General features: G+C 45.3%; 1 protein-coding gene across 6 annotated transcripts in view; it reads left to right on the top strand.

The window, feature by feature from the left end:
* The window catches only part of LOC119114971 (microtubule-associated serine/threonine-protein kinase 1-like), a 35,079-nt gene extending 23,139 nt beyond the window's left edge, over positions 1-11,940 (top strand). For all 6 annotated transcript variants that reach the window (XM_037264806.1, XM_037257025.1, XM_037248934.1 and 3 more), the window contains 18 exons: positions 976-1,108; positions 2,088-2,155; positions 2,453-2,529; positions 2,687-2,895; positions 3,137-3,275; positions 3,947-4,079; positions 4,504-4,669; positions 4,873-4,974; positions 5,054-5,176; positions 5,263-5,372; positions 5,908-6,071; positions 7,036-7,280; positions 7,366-7,623; positions 7,830-8,062; positions 8,195-8,317; positions 8,451-8,587; positions 8,668-8,855; positions 8,940-11,940. In XM_037264806.1, the coding sequence (XP_037120701.1) occupies positions 976-1,108; positions 2,088-2,155; positions 2,453-2,529; positions 2,687-2,895; positions 3,137-3,275; positions 3,947-4,079; positions 4,504-4,669; positions 4,873-4,974; positions 5,054-5,176; positions 5,263-5,372; positions 5,908-6,071; positions 7,036-7,280; positions 7,366-7,623; positions 7,830-8,062; positions 8,195-8,317; positions 8,451-8,587; positions 8,668-8,855; positions 8,940-10,594 (4,263 nt within the window). In that variant the 3' untranslated portion in view covers positions 10,595-11,940. The remainder of the gene's footprint in view (positions 1-975; positions 1,109-2,087; positions 2,156-2,452; positions 2,530-2,686; positions 2,896-3,136; positions 3,276-3,946; positions 4,080-4,503; positions 4,670-4,872; positions 4,975-5,053; positions 5,177-5,262; positions 5,373-5,907; positions 6,072-7,035; positions 7,281-7,365; positions 7,624-7,829; positions 8,063-8,194; positions 8,318-8,450; positions 8,588-8,667; positions 8,856-8,939) is intronic.
* The last annotated feature ends 1,720 nt before the right edge of the window (positions 11,941-13,660 follow it).

Genomic DNA, 13,660 nt, shown 5'->3' with positions numbered 1-13,660 from the left:
TGAGAGGCCTTATAGTTGCAAGATGCTTTTTTTTTTTGAAGCCAGCTTTAATATAATCAGGTGGTGACCTTGGCATGTTGCATACAAGCGACGCTTAACTGCCGGATAACCTCGCACATTTGTCGCTGGCGACGCTCCACCTACATTTAGCTCATCATTCCGTTGCCAAGACGACCGTCGAGAAGGGGGTCGATGGGGTCAGACAAGATGCGAATGGAATTCTTTTTTGTTGTCATGGCCCTTTAGCTTAGCAAGAATAAGACATTGTGACCAAATTGTAACGCTGTTGTGGAAATGTCAGCCTGTTAGCAGCAAAAATATGATCATTGAAGCGAGAGCTATCAAAGAGAGGAAGAGGTTAATCCTTTATCGCTGTTTTTTTTTTCTTTTTGGCCAAGAAGAAGTGAGTGTGGGGGTGTGTCTGACACGGGAGGAAATGATCCCGCCAGCCCCCCGGCTCTGCCTTGTAATCAAAATCACAATGTGATCCCAAAGGACCCCAAAACAGGAAAAAGGGCTACTTTGGAAAAGTAATTTAAATTTGGCTGGTGTTGTTTTTTTTTCATGTTATGACTATAATTTGTGTGGCACTTCTGAAATTGCTTCTTACGTTGCACGAATATAAACATTCTTTGGACATTACCAAAAATAAAAAATGAAGTTATGTAAATTAAGATGACACAAGGCGTGAACTCTGTAAATATCAATTCTGTTTCCTGTCTGTTAGTATTTCATTGTAATGTTTCTTTGCAATCTTTTAGGGGATATTAACACTTGGGCCAAGTGTAAATTGTCTTTCACACTTATATCAATGTGTCACAAAACATTATTTGGGCCTGAACACACACACACAAGGTAGCAAGGTAGACTTTTAACACTTGAACCTATTATTTTTATTTCTGTCCATCCGTTTGATTAGCGCCAGGCGTTCTGCCACATTTTCAAGCTTGTTAAATCTGTGTGCTCACGTAATAGGAGTTTAATCCGGAAGAGTTCTACCATCTGTTGGAGGCAGCCGAGGATCACGCCAAGGAGGGCCAGTTGATGAAGGCGGACATCCCTCGATACATCATCAACCAGCTCGGGCTCACCAGGGACCCCCTGGAAGGTGAGCGGGAGGAAAAAATAAATTTGGCCAGTTCCAAAATATAAATATGAACTCCATCTTTTTTGGGATTTTAGGCCTGACCTCAATATTTCCATTCATCTGTTTTTTGTAGCCACACGACCTAACACTTTGTTCCTCGCTGACCTGACACGTTGTTATTTTGAATCACTACAACACCTCAAAGACAGCGTTTACTACTGCATTGCATTTTACCTCCCACGTGTGCATCCAAGCTATTGTCTGATGTCGTATTAATGAGATATTTTCGACACTATGTGACATCTGGATTCGACGGCGCCGGCAGCGCCGCACCGGCGGCAGCATCAGCCTCTCTAATTAATCATCGTGACTGTAACGCCACCATCACCGCCTCCAAACCTTTAATTAGCACCTGTCAGACGGTCTAAACCAAAACTAAATGGCCTGGAATGACCCGCACGAGAAACATTTGGCTTCTTTCTGATCAATTCTGCTCAAGATAAAAGAGTTTTTGCAGCTTCGCACGTGGGCGCCTTCTTCAACCACATCGCTGCTCCCACTTTGTTTTTCTTGGCACACAATAGAAGGCTGCTTACGCCGCATCAAACTCAAATTGCCACAATTGATGGTCCTCTGTTCCGTTCAATGCTTTGTAGCATCCTTCTTGTTTTTCGACGCTCTAACGAAGCATTTAAATAATAATCATTGTGCTCCTGCAGCTGTCACGCACGGGACATGCGGTACAAGAAGAGTGGAAATTAGCAGCTTTCTGCTGGCTGGCTGGCAGGGAATAAGACGAGTGGGAGGAATTGTGGGAAATTTAATAGGAGCGTTCTTCTTGATGCTGCGTTTCCCCATGTGACACGTTTGGCTGTAGTGAAATGGAATCACTTTGTGTCCACCACGTCTGCGTTGTGACGCGAGACGCCGTAGCTAAAATAAGCATCGTTTTTTGTTTTGAAGCTCGGTTCGCTCGTTAACGATTGTGTTTGTCCTTCAGATATCGTGAGTCTCGACAGCTACGACAGCGAAGGACCACACACGCCAGAGACCGATGACTCAACAGAGGTAGCCTACAAAATGAAATATAGTAACACGAAGGAAGGGGGGAAAAAAAACCTCAAAGTTAATTCATAGGCCAGATACCGCCTCAATAATAAAAAATAAAAAAATAAGACTGCATTTGCATTAACTTATGTTGAGGATGATGATGGGAAAAAAAAATCTGAAATCTGCTATTTGGGTTCTTCATCTACAAATGTGGAAATTAATTTTTGCACATTCCAAGTCAGCAGTGATAAAGGTAAAAACAAAACCGTATTGATTTGCCTTTTTAAGTGCATAATGTCTTGTCTCTGTTGCCAGGGTAAGGGGCGAGCCATCAAGCCACCAAGTGAGGAAGACTTTCAAAGCATCAAACTAATCAGCAATGGCGCTTACGGGTAAAGAATATTTAACAATTCACATTTGGGCTGTGAATTTTAAGGAACATTGCTATGTTAAAAATGTAGCACTTGATTTCAATTTTTTTTTTGGGGGGGGTATGTATAAAAAAATTGCTAGTGGTATCGGGACTTGGTATCGGTATGGTCTTTCCAGGGCCGTGTATCTGGTGCGCCACCGGGAGACCCGACAGCGCTTTGCCATGAAGAAAATCAACAAGCAGAATCTGATCTTGAGGAACCAGATCCAGCAAGCCTTTGTGGAGAGAGACATTCTCACCTTTGCGGAGAACCCCTTCGTCGTTTCCATGTTTTGTTCCTTTGAAACGCGCAGACACTTGTGCATGGTGCTGGAGTACGTTGAGGGTAAGATTAAGAGGCGGCCATTTTGTTTTCCGGCTTATAAAAAATACATTTGGAACTCACGTGCTTTTCATATGACAGTAATTAGTCGTCATCATCTGTTTTCTGACATCTATACCGCACGTAGAGTAGAATTATTTCCATGCATGTCACGGCCTCAGCTTCAAATAGTTTACTTGTCAGGTGCTTGAAGTCTCAAATTGAGCAATCACGCATTGCACGATGTGATTCCGTATTTGTGCAGGTGGTGACTGTGCCACCTTGTTGAAGAACATTGGTGCTCTTCCGTTGGAGCTGGCCAGGATGTACTTTGCTGAAACCGTTCTGGCCCTCGAGTACTTGCACAACTATGGCATTGTTCACAGAGACCTGAAGCCAGACAAGTCAGTAAACAATGTTTACTTTATTAATAGTGAAGCATAATTATGGTTCAGGATACTTGAAATGAAAAAAAATGATATATATGTATATATATGTATATATATATATATATAGAGAGAGAGAGAGAGAGAGAGAGAGTTTTAACATATATATATATATATGTTCACTTTTACACATATTGTGCTCTGTATAAATGTATATTTGAATATTTCATATTTCATTTTAAAGTGCTTCTGTTAAATCGGGTTGTGACTTAATAAACATGGAAATGTACTGGTTCTTGAGCGAGGCCATTTGAGATGTAATCCAAATGACAAAGTAGCACAATGGGTTCAAGTATCTACATTCTAATTTCAAACGGCTGAAAAGACCTTAATGCCCCCCAAATAGCAGCAATTGGACAAAACTGGATACTCGACAAACCCGAATGGCAAACCTCTGCCAAGGCCAAATGATTCAATTTGGATCAGCCGCAATCCACCTGCTACCATCAGTTGTCAGAGGACTATTAACAATGATGAAAAATCCTCCATGGCTTCTGTATTGTACAGTTGTGCCAATATTTATAATCAGTTTGTATTTCCTGGAAACTAGCAAACAGCAGAAAGGAATTCTTGGTAGTAACAAAGGCCCAATGAGTTTTTGACACAAGCTTTTGTCTCTCCTATTTCAGTCTATTAATCACCTCCATGGGCCACATCAAGCTGACCGACTTTGGCTTGTCCAAAATGGGCCTGATGAGCCTCACCACCAATCTATACGAAGGACACATTGAGAAAGACGCCAGAGAGTTCCTGGATAAGCAGGTACTTTTCTCCAGGTCTCCTTCACGAGCAGGACAATGAGATGAAATGAGTCCAAATCAGGAGGTTTGATTGATGCACGGGCAAACGGCAATCAAAGAATCATTCCATCTTTTGCAGTCGTGCATCCCACCACCCTGCCGAGTCCTACCCCAAAGTCGTTCATCTTCACAAAACCATGCTGCCTAAACCAGTGAAGCATGAGGCTTTCCATCTTTGTGGCAATCCCATTATAGCTATTGTTTATGCTCTTTACAAATGATACGAGTCGTAATCAGTCAGTGTGATGCATGAGTCCCTCTGGCAACTCTGTTTTGCCTTCCGCACAGCAATTTAACAAGACCGATTTTGTACTCAGTCTACCCGTTGATTTCTGTTTTTTTTCAGTTGTTCCTCCATCTTTTTTACCGCCTTCTTCGGCCCTCAGGTGTGCGGGACTCCAGAGTACATCGCCCCGGAGGTGATTCTCCGTCAGGGCTACGGAAAGCCGGTGGATTGGTGGGCGATGGGCATCATCCTCTACGAGTTCCTTGTGGGCTGTGTGCCTTTCTTTGGAGACACTCCTGAGGAGCTGTTTGGGCAGGTCATCACTGGTGAGGATGGATGGATGGATGGATGGATGGATGGATGGATGGACGGACGGACGGACGGACGGACGGACGGACGGGCGGGCGGGCGGGCGGGCGCACGGACGGACGGACGGACGGAACCGCCTGGTGCATGGACCTTTTTGACTTTTATATTTGTGTTTAATACAGAGTATATCTGTTGTGCACGTGCATTGTGGTTCCGTCAGATAATATGGTTTGGCCTGACGGCGATGATGCCTTACCTGAGGAAGCACAAGCCCTCATCTCCGCCCTGCTGCAGACCAACCCCCTCGTGAGGCTGGGCACAGGTGCTAACTCTGCCGCCAGCTTTTCCACCCTAACCCATTTTCTAAAAGCACATTTACTCACAGAAGTTGTATGTGCTAGGTGGAGCGTTTGAAGTGAAGGAGCACCCATTCTTCACAGAGCTCGACTGGAACAGTCTGCTGCGACAGAAAGCCGAGTTCGTCCCTCACCTGGAGTCGGAGGAGGACACCAGCTACTTTGATAGTACGCTACGTCTCTATTAGGACGTGCAGTGATTCTGTCACACGTCCGAGTGACACCTCATATATTTTTTTTACTACCTCTGCCAGCACGCGCCGATCGTTACCACCACATCAACACGTACGACGGGGACGACACCAACGATGACGAGCCGGTGGAGATCAGACAGTTTTCCTCCTGCTCCCCTCGATTCAGCAAGGTCGGGAAACTCCTGTCAACCTCTCCTATTTATCTCTCCGTAGCCGGGCCACCTCGACCGTGTCAGGCCCTTCGGCATGGTTAAATGAGAACAGGAACACAAATGTTCTTAAGAAATCCAACTAAGTGGAGCAGTTGACCTAATAGCACCCCAGAAAGGCCAAATGGAAACGTGAGCGGCCTCCTTATACGCTGATGAAATATGCCTGAAATATATTCCGGCCGCCGACATCACTTAGCTGCCGAGTCTTGTTACCATGGTGAACAGATGAAGTCCCTTCCAGTTTGTCTTGATTTAGCGCTACTTCTTCTTGTCCTCCCCCACATGCGTTTCTGTGACAGGTAATGAAGCTGCATAAACGTTTGGTCGCTTGAGGCCCGCTGGCTTAATCTTCAGGTGTTGTTGATGTTTATTTTTACATTGTAAATGACCCAGTAGTTCAAACAAGAAGCTCAAACCACGGACCCGCCAAGAACATGGACGTTATATTATAATCCAAAAAGGTGTTGACCGTGTGCTCGTATGTCTCCTGAAGGTGTACAGCAGCATGGAGCATCTCTCTCAACTGGAGCAGAAAACGTCCACCACCGGGTCCCGTCGGGAACACAAGAGCTCAAGGGAGGACAAGGTGACCAAGAGAGAGAGCCTGGGAAGCTTCAGCATGCGAGACAAGAGTTGGAGGACTGGATCTCCTGAGATGTAAGTCAACATGGCCACTTTCAGCATCTCTGACATCACGAACGTGGTCCTTTCTTTCCTGGGATGCGTTGAACGACCCAAATTTGCCTGATTGCGTCATTAAAATGTTTTAGCCATCTTAAAAAAGAAATGATTGCGGGTAGATTTCATGCACAGAACTACAAGTGCATCAGTCACACTTCAGTCGTTGCTCCTTCGCCCCTCATCTGTCACAATGATGTCGAACAGAAAAGCTAATGCGACTTCTCACCGCCGCAGGGTTTCCATTTTTAGCCTGACGACATGAAAAATGCAAGCTGATCTTGGGAGTTATTAAACATAATTCCGCAGTGTCGCTATATCTATGCCACAGCTACCTGCTGGTTTTATCCATTAGAAATGAGATGAGGAGCACGCGTAACACAACCAGCTTGCAATTATATCCCATAACTCTCCTTCAAGCAAAAATCATTCAAATGAAATGAATCATTCATACATTCTGAATTCAAGCAAGATTGAGCTCATTGATAAGGTACATATTGGATTTTCATTTTTTATATGCCAGGTATCTGATTCCCTTTCTCCAGTTATGAGTCATATCTCACTTGGCTCATATATTGGAGAAAAATCCGGCAATGTTTTTTTTGTCATACATTTTTTCGAAATTATTACAAGTGATTGGAATCTGAATCTTACCGAGCGGGATGACCTGACCACCAGTCACTGTCATGCAGTATTTAATTTAGTCGAATATGGTTTCCTTGATTGCGTGGCGTTTTTCATGTTAACATGGACCTTATTTAATTGTTCCCTTTAGGGTCATCAAACTGCAAGCTCTCAACAGTTTTTGTGTTTAATTCAGCGTGACTTTAATACTCCAGTCAGAAATCAGAAATTAGTTTTTAATATTTCATATGAGCTAAAATCACGTCCCAGTTAAGAAAACTAAATCCATTACATGATTGTTTCATGGCGTTATGTACAGGAAGCGCCTCTCCTGCTCAGAGTCGCTCTACATGGAGGGTGACGCCAGTCCGCCATTGGGCGCACGGCGACGATTCTCAGCGCTGATGGACACGCATCGTTTTGCCTCCCCCATCGAAGGAGAATCGGACTTTGTGTCCAGGCCGACCCCCATCAGGGTCCGGGGAACTTCCCTGGATGGGACCGGTGTTCCATCCATACACCACATGGAGTCGAGGAGCAGTTTGAAAGAAATCAACGGAGCCGGTGCGTGCTCGAATGACTTTATGACCGACTTGTGAGCACATTTTGCACTACTTCCAATGTGTTTTTTTTTTTGTTTTTTTTACAGATAAATCACCCAAGCAAGGAGAGACGCCTGGAGTTGTGAGCATTAACACGTTGGGTCCAGCTCCTCCCACAACAATCGGTCGCGATGTTATGACGCCTCTGTATGACCCCCTGGGGGCCCGGGCCACCAATGACCTGGTCCTCAGGAGGGCGCGTCACCCGCATTTGTCTGGCGATGGGGAGAAACGTAACTCCAGAGCTGGAAACAAGGTCATCAAATCTGCCTCGGCGACAGCTCTATCTGTCATCATACCATCTGGTAAGAAGGAAAAAAGTGTCTGTTTGATGGAGGCATTTATTTGTCTTGCACCCAACAACTACCATAAAATGTGTTTATTTTTTATGTTTTAATGTTTTATTTTATATTTTATTTTTTATTTCTTTATTTTTCTTCATTTTATTTTATTTATTTTTTTGCCGCTGCTTAACTTAACAAAGTGACTCTTACTCTCTGCCTCTTTCCAGTGGAGCAGCATGGTGGCTTTTCTCCATTGGCCAGCCCCATGTCCCCCCACTCCTTCTCCTCCAATCCCTCATCTCGCGACTCGTCGCCCAGTCGAGACTTCTTCCCGACTGTCAACGTGCTGCGCTCGCCCATCACCATCCATCGCTCTGGAAAGAAATACGGCTTCACCCTCAGGGCCATCAGGGTCTACATTGGAGACAGCGATATCTACAGCGTGCATCACATAGTCTGGGTAGGAAACTTGCGGTCACTTCTTGCATAAATCAAAACTGTCTCAGTCCAGCACTGACTCCCTGCCTAAGATTCATTAGATGTATTTATTTTAGAAACTGAAGATTTGTTATTCCTAATTCCGTGTTGTCAGCATGTGGAGGAAGGTGGTCCAGCCCAGGAAGCTGGTCTGTGTGCAGGCGACCTCATCACTCATGTGAACGGTGAGCCGGTCCATGGTCTGGTCCACACTGAGGTGGTTGAGCTCATCCTCAAGGTAGGAATAAATGAGTTTGCATAGGATTAGCTTTATTATATCTGCTGAACGTGCTTGTGTTCATAATGCATGTAATATTAATGACTGCATTTGGTTCATTTCATTTGCATCAATCATTTATTGGCTCTCATAGAGCGGCAATAAGGTGACAGTGACAACCACGCCGTTTGAGAACACCTCCATTAAAGTGGGTCCTGCCCGCAAGGCCAGTTATAAGTGCAAGATGGCCCGGAGACACAAGAGGACCATTGGCAAGGACGGTCAAGACAGGTATGAGCTCCCGCATCATTGCCGCAAGCCCTGACGTGCTCCTCACTGAATATATTTTCTTCTGTTTTCACGTGGCGCAGTAAGAAACGAAGCTCGCTGTTCCGCAAGATCACAAAGCAGTCCAATCTCCTCCACACCAGCCGCAGTTTATCCTCTTTGAATCGCTCGCTGTCCTCCAGCGAGAGTCTTCCCGGCTCGCCGACCCACAGCCTCTCTGCCCGCTCCCCGACTCAGGGGTACCGTTCCTCCGCTGAGCCGTCATACCTGGGTACGTTATCAGATGGTATCAGTGAACCCCATTTGCAATTCTCAAATTTTTGCATTGAAACCGAACCTCAACTTTTCTTTTTAGGCGCTTCATCTCAAAGCAGCTCTCCAGCCTCAAGCACTCCAAACTCCCCCGCTCCCTCTCAGCACATGCGGCCCAGTTCCCTTCATGGCCTCTCCCCCAAACTCCACCGTCAGTACCGCTCTGCCCGTTGCAAGTCCGCTGGCAACATCCCCTTATCCCCGCTGGCCCACACCCCATCCCCCACCCAGTCCTCACCCCCTCCTTTACCGGGCCACACTGTGGGAAGTTCCAACACCACTCAGTCCTTCCCCGTCAAGCTCCACTCGTCCCCCCCGGTGGTCCGTCCCAGGCCGAAGAGCGCGGAGCCGCCACGCTCGCCCCTTCTGAAACGCGTGCAGTCGGCAGAGAAGCTCGGCTCGCCTTTAACCCAATCCAGTACAACGGGAGGACTCGGGGGTCCGTTGAGGAAGCACAGCCTCGAAGTGCAGCATTCCGAATACCGCAAGGACGCCTTCCTGTCTGAACTGGGACTCCAGAGTCTGCTGGAGACAGATGGGGAGAGTCTGCCACCTAATCCTCCACCCCTGCCGTGCTCCTCGTCTTCAGCAAGCTCGGAGACTCGTGTGCTGAAGCCCGTGAGGAGATTAGGAAGGCAAGAGTCGCCGCTTAGCAGGGAGACGTTGCTGGCTAGCAGAGAGAGGGAAGAGAAGGAGAGGGGAAGGGAACGAGAGAGAGAGACCGGGAGCGAGTCGGTCCAGGAGCGATTGAGCCGGGTCGAAGCGGCGGCACTCCAGACATCCTTGACAAGAAGACATCACGCAGAGACCTTGAGTTCAAGACCAGGTGGAGAAACAACAACGACCGCTACGAGCAACTCCGCCAAAAGAGAAGAAGGTCCAGAAGGGCACAAAGGGTCCGAGAAGGTCACCCAGCGTCCAACTCCCAAACAACTCGACCTCAAGACAGCCAAAAGTATACTATTTGGTTGTAAATCATCTCAAGAGCACCTTGTAGGAAGTGGAAGGGAAACCAAGCAGGAGGGAGACACTAATAACGGTCCTTGTTTACGGAAAAACTCCTCTGCCACTCCTGACAAAATCATCAACGCTACACTAATGGGTAGTCCACTCGCTTTGCGGAAAGCCTTTAAACCCTCAGGTATGGGGGACAGCTTAAGAAAAGCTGAGAGCACTGACTCAAGAACTTCAGACCTGAGCTCCAAGAGCCCCAAACTGCCCGCTCGGATCCTTGCCCCCGCAGTCCCCCCGCACGGACCGCAACTGAGTCTGGCAAAAGTCCGACAGGGTCTGGGGCAAGTCAACTGCTATCGGGGAACCCTGGACTGGGAGGACAAATGTCGCCTGGAGGTTCTCGAGGAGCATTCTCCCTCTCCGTCGCCCTCCCCCACCGCGGTCACCCCCTCCCTCTGCGGACCCTCGCTGTGTAAGTCGCGGCCAGTCTCCCCCGGTGACAAGACGAGTTTCGTCAGCCAGCTGACTACCGTGGCCAAAAACGTGCTGGGCCCAATCAAGCTGGGCTCCCAGGAGGGCTCCAGAAGCAAAGAGCAGCAGAGCAAGACGGTGGACGACAAGCAAGCGGCCACAGCTGCGAGATGTGACCCTGCGGGAGGTGGTCGGGGGCTCGTGGCCGCGGTGACCCAAAGCCCCGCAAGTTCATCCCAAGAGAAGGCAGCCCAACCAAAATGTGATCCCTAAACCACAAACTAAAATGCCTTCACGGGAGGAACAATGTCGAGCACTTAAAACGTTGTACATTCCAATTTTAGAGCTTATCAAATCTTATTTATTGATTCCAATCATTGACTGGTTCTACCTTCAATGAGGAAAAATCCACTGTCAAGGTGCATTAACTTTGGATTATTTTAATAAGAAGATTCTTAATGTATTGTGGAACACTTTATCAGATGTCTTTATGTGTGAGTCCACGTGGATGCATGTCCTTTGGTATGTACTGTACATGTAAAGTAGGTATAAGAAGGTCGAAAAGTGCTTTAGTCATCAAAACTGTGAAGACCAAATTCAGCGACTGTGTTTCGTCGTCAATCGCCGCACAGTCACGCTGGAATGTTCGCATCACACGCGATGATCGGGCTCCACGCAGCTGTTTATTTTGGCCCAGCGGATGGCGCTGTCAGAGGGTGGCACATCTCGCATGTGTGTGCGTGCAAGCGTGAGCGAGGGTCTGTTATTGGTGGTTCCGGTGCTGACAGCTCAGGCTCAGCGCTTATCTCCTCCACACAGGAGGGCCACCGCAGCCCTTCTGCCTCCACTATGATTGAAGCCTTCACACACATGCACATACACGCGCATTGCCACGGGAGGCAAGCAGGTCAGCAGCTGATATTGCTGCAATTTTAATCCAGAGCTCCACCAAATGTGTTTGCCTGACAGAGAGCCAAGCGGTACACACGGTGCTCAGAAATGACACACCACTGAAAATAAAACAATAAGGGTGCCCAATTGTTGTACCAAATTTCTGGCTATGCCCCTGGGTAGAGTTTGTCATTTTGCCAAGGGATGTGCTGAAGCCTGAAAGAATTTAGCACAGTTTGGGCGGAGGGGGTGAAAAGGTTGGTCATCAAGCACAGCATGACACAAGTGGCTCAGTTTGAGGGAGAGGAGTGGGGGGGGGGGGGGGGGGGTTTAGTGGTAGTATGCTTTCTCATGCACTCAATGTATTTACAATCAATGACATTGTTCCTCCAGACAGTTGTTAATTTGCATAATCATATAAAACTATTAGGGCAACACAGGGAACAAATGCTCCAAGCATTTGAGTTCAAATTTGAATATTCCCATCGCTTCATTCTGGCAACATCACTACTCCTAATGTTACTATTTGTGTCTTCTCGGTGTAGCTCTAATACTCATGAAAATGATCATAACAACTGAAGATAAGCCCCCCCTCCCCAAAGAAAAATGTTGCTTTAAAGCAGTGTGGTATCATGAAAGGATGGATATGTTTAGAAGCAAGGGGTAAGTAAGAATCAACTGGCCCGGTATTTGTGCACCCTTCCTTAATACAAAAATACACAAAAATAGGACATGAGCACATGCACACACAAAAAGAAAACATTGATTTGAGCCCAAACTGGGGGGAAGTTGTGGAAATAGCCGAAAGAAACGCTTTTGTAAAAAGGGCTCAATAGCAAAGGGTGGGCTATACATATATATTAAATACTTTGTAATAGGGTTATATATAAAAAAATTAAAAGATATAGTGGTGTAAGGTAGCCGAAATATTGCTATATAGTGTTTAATGTCAATCAGAAAAATGATCACATTCATCTCCATGTAATTCATAACAGTAGCTAGACAGTGTACATTATGCAAACTGTGCACGTGACAGACAGTAGGACGACATGAGCTCACTTCACTTGAATAGATCAGACATTCAAATGTTCGACTTTTAAAAACTTTAATTTGATCTTCCAAACGACTACAGTTACGTACATCCGAAAACCAAAGTCACGTGAAGGTTACACATCACCGGGCCATTATACAGAAGATTTTGTCTTTTATAGGGCATTAATTGATTTTGATCGGATGATTAATTTTGTGATCAACATATACTGCAGTTCTATTGTTAACTCCCACTGGTTTAAAAAAAAAAAAAAAAAAGTTTAAAAATGCAGTACAGCGTGGACTTTATGCAGTTTGTTATTTAATGGTACTGTACTGCCCCCCAGTGGATCCAACTTGAGTCACTGAAATGTGCAATAACTCACTGCAACCCAAACAAAACGAAGGACCTTAATGTGGTGTAGGACAGACGTTGGTAGCTGCAACCTGGTTTACTTAATATGCATTTACATATGTTAGCAGTATTGTAAAAAAAAAAAAAAAAAGAAAGAAATCACATCTTTGTTTCTTAAGTTTTCTGTATTTGTGTGCTCAATTTTTCTTGGCAGTAATGGGCAAACGATTCTATTAAATTTGCTGTACAGGTCAGGATGGGATTCTGTTATGTATTGACACAATTTGAGGCCCTCCTTAGGTTCATTAACTAATTGTAATGTTTTACTGCCATTGTTACCATTTTCAGGCCTTTTACAACACAGTAGTGTTTACACTAGTGTTACACATTCGAGACTGCTGAGTTATTTGAATGCACTTTATTTGGGGGGGCATTTGTATGTGTGTTAATCTAAGGCAAAAAACATTTTGTTTAGTTTAATGATTTATTGAAAACATTCCACTTTTATCTGTTCACTGATCATGTAATTATTTGTACCTTGACTTTAATTTTTGTTTGTGATAGACACCTGAAGTGCAGTCAGTGGAATAAAATGTGGAGAGTTGTTCCCGAATTTGTAATTTTGTTGTGTGGTGTTCTTAAATGCCGGCCGTGCTGATAATTATAATTTACTTTATTTACACTTATTTACGGTAAAACACTGGTAAAACAAACACATTTTATATGGAAACTATATTCTAAATGCTAAAACTATATTCTAAATGCGCATGTTACATTGACTTCTCAAAATAGGGTCCCGTACAAGTATCACGGAATGAAATATTCTAAATGCGCATATTACATTGACTTTTTATTTTTAAAATGTAGTCTAATTTGTGAAGTAAAGTTTAGTTTTATTTAACCTTTAGATGCTTATTTATTTAGATACAAATTTGCTTCCGCAACTGTTCCGCGTTTATCCCGTGGACCAATAGGAAACGAGTATGACATTCCACCAATCACCTTACACATAGACCTGTGTCAACCAATCGCATTGCGTCCAGGAGAGCCATCAGGAAGTTTTA

Source organism: Syngnathus acus, chromosome 1 (assembly GCF_901709675.1).
Source record: "Syngnathus acus chromosome 1, fSynAcu1.2, whole genome shotgun sequence".
Lineage (NCBI taxonomy): Eukaryota > Metazoa > Chordata > Actinopteri > Syngnathiformes > Syngnathidae > Syngnathus > Syngnathus acus.
This window is presented reverse-complemented; position numbering and strand designations above follow the sequence as displayed.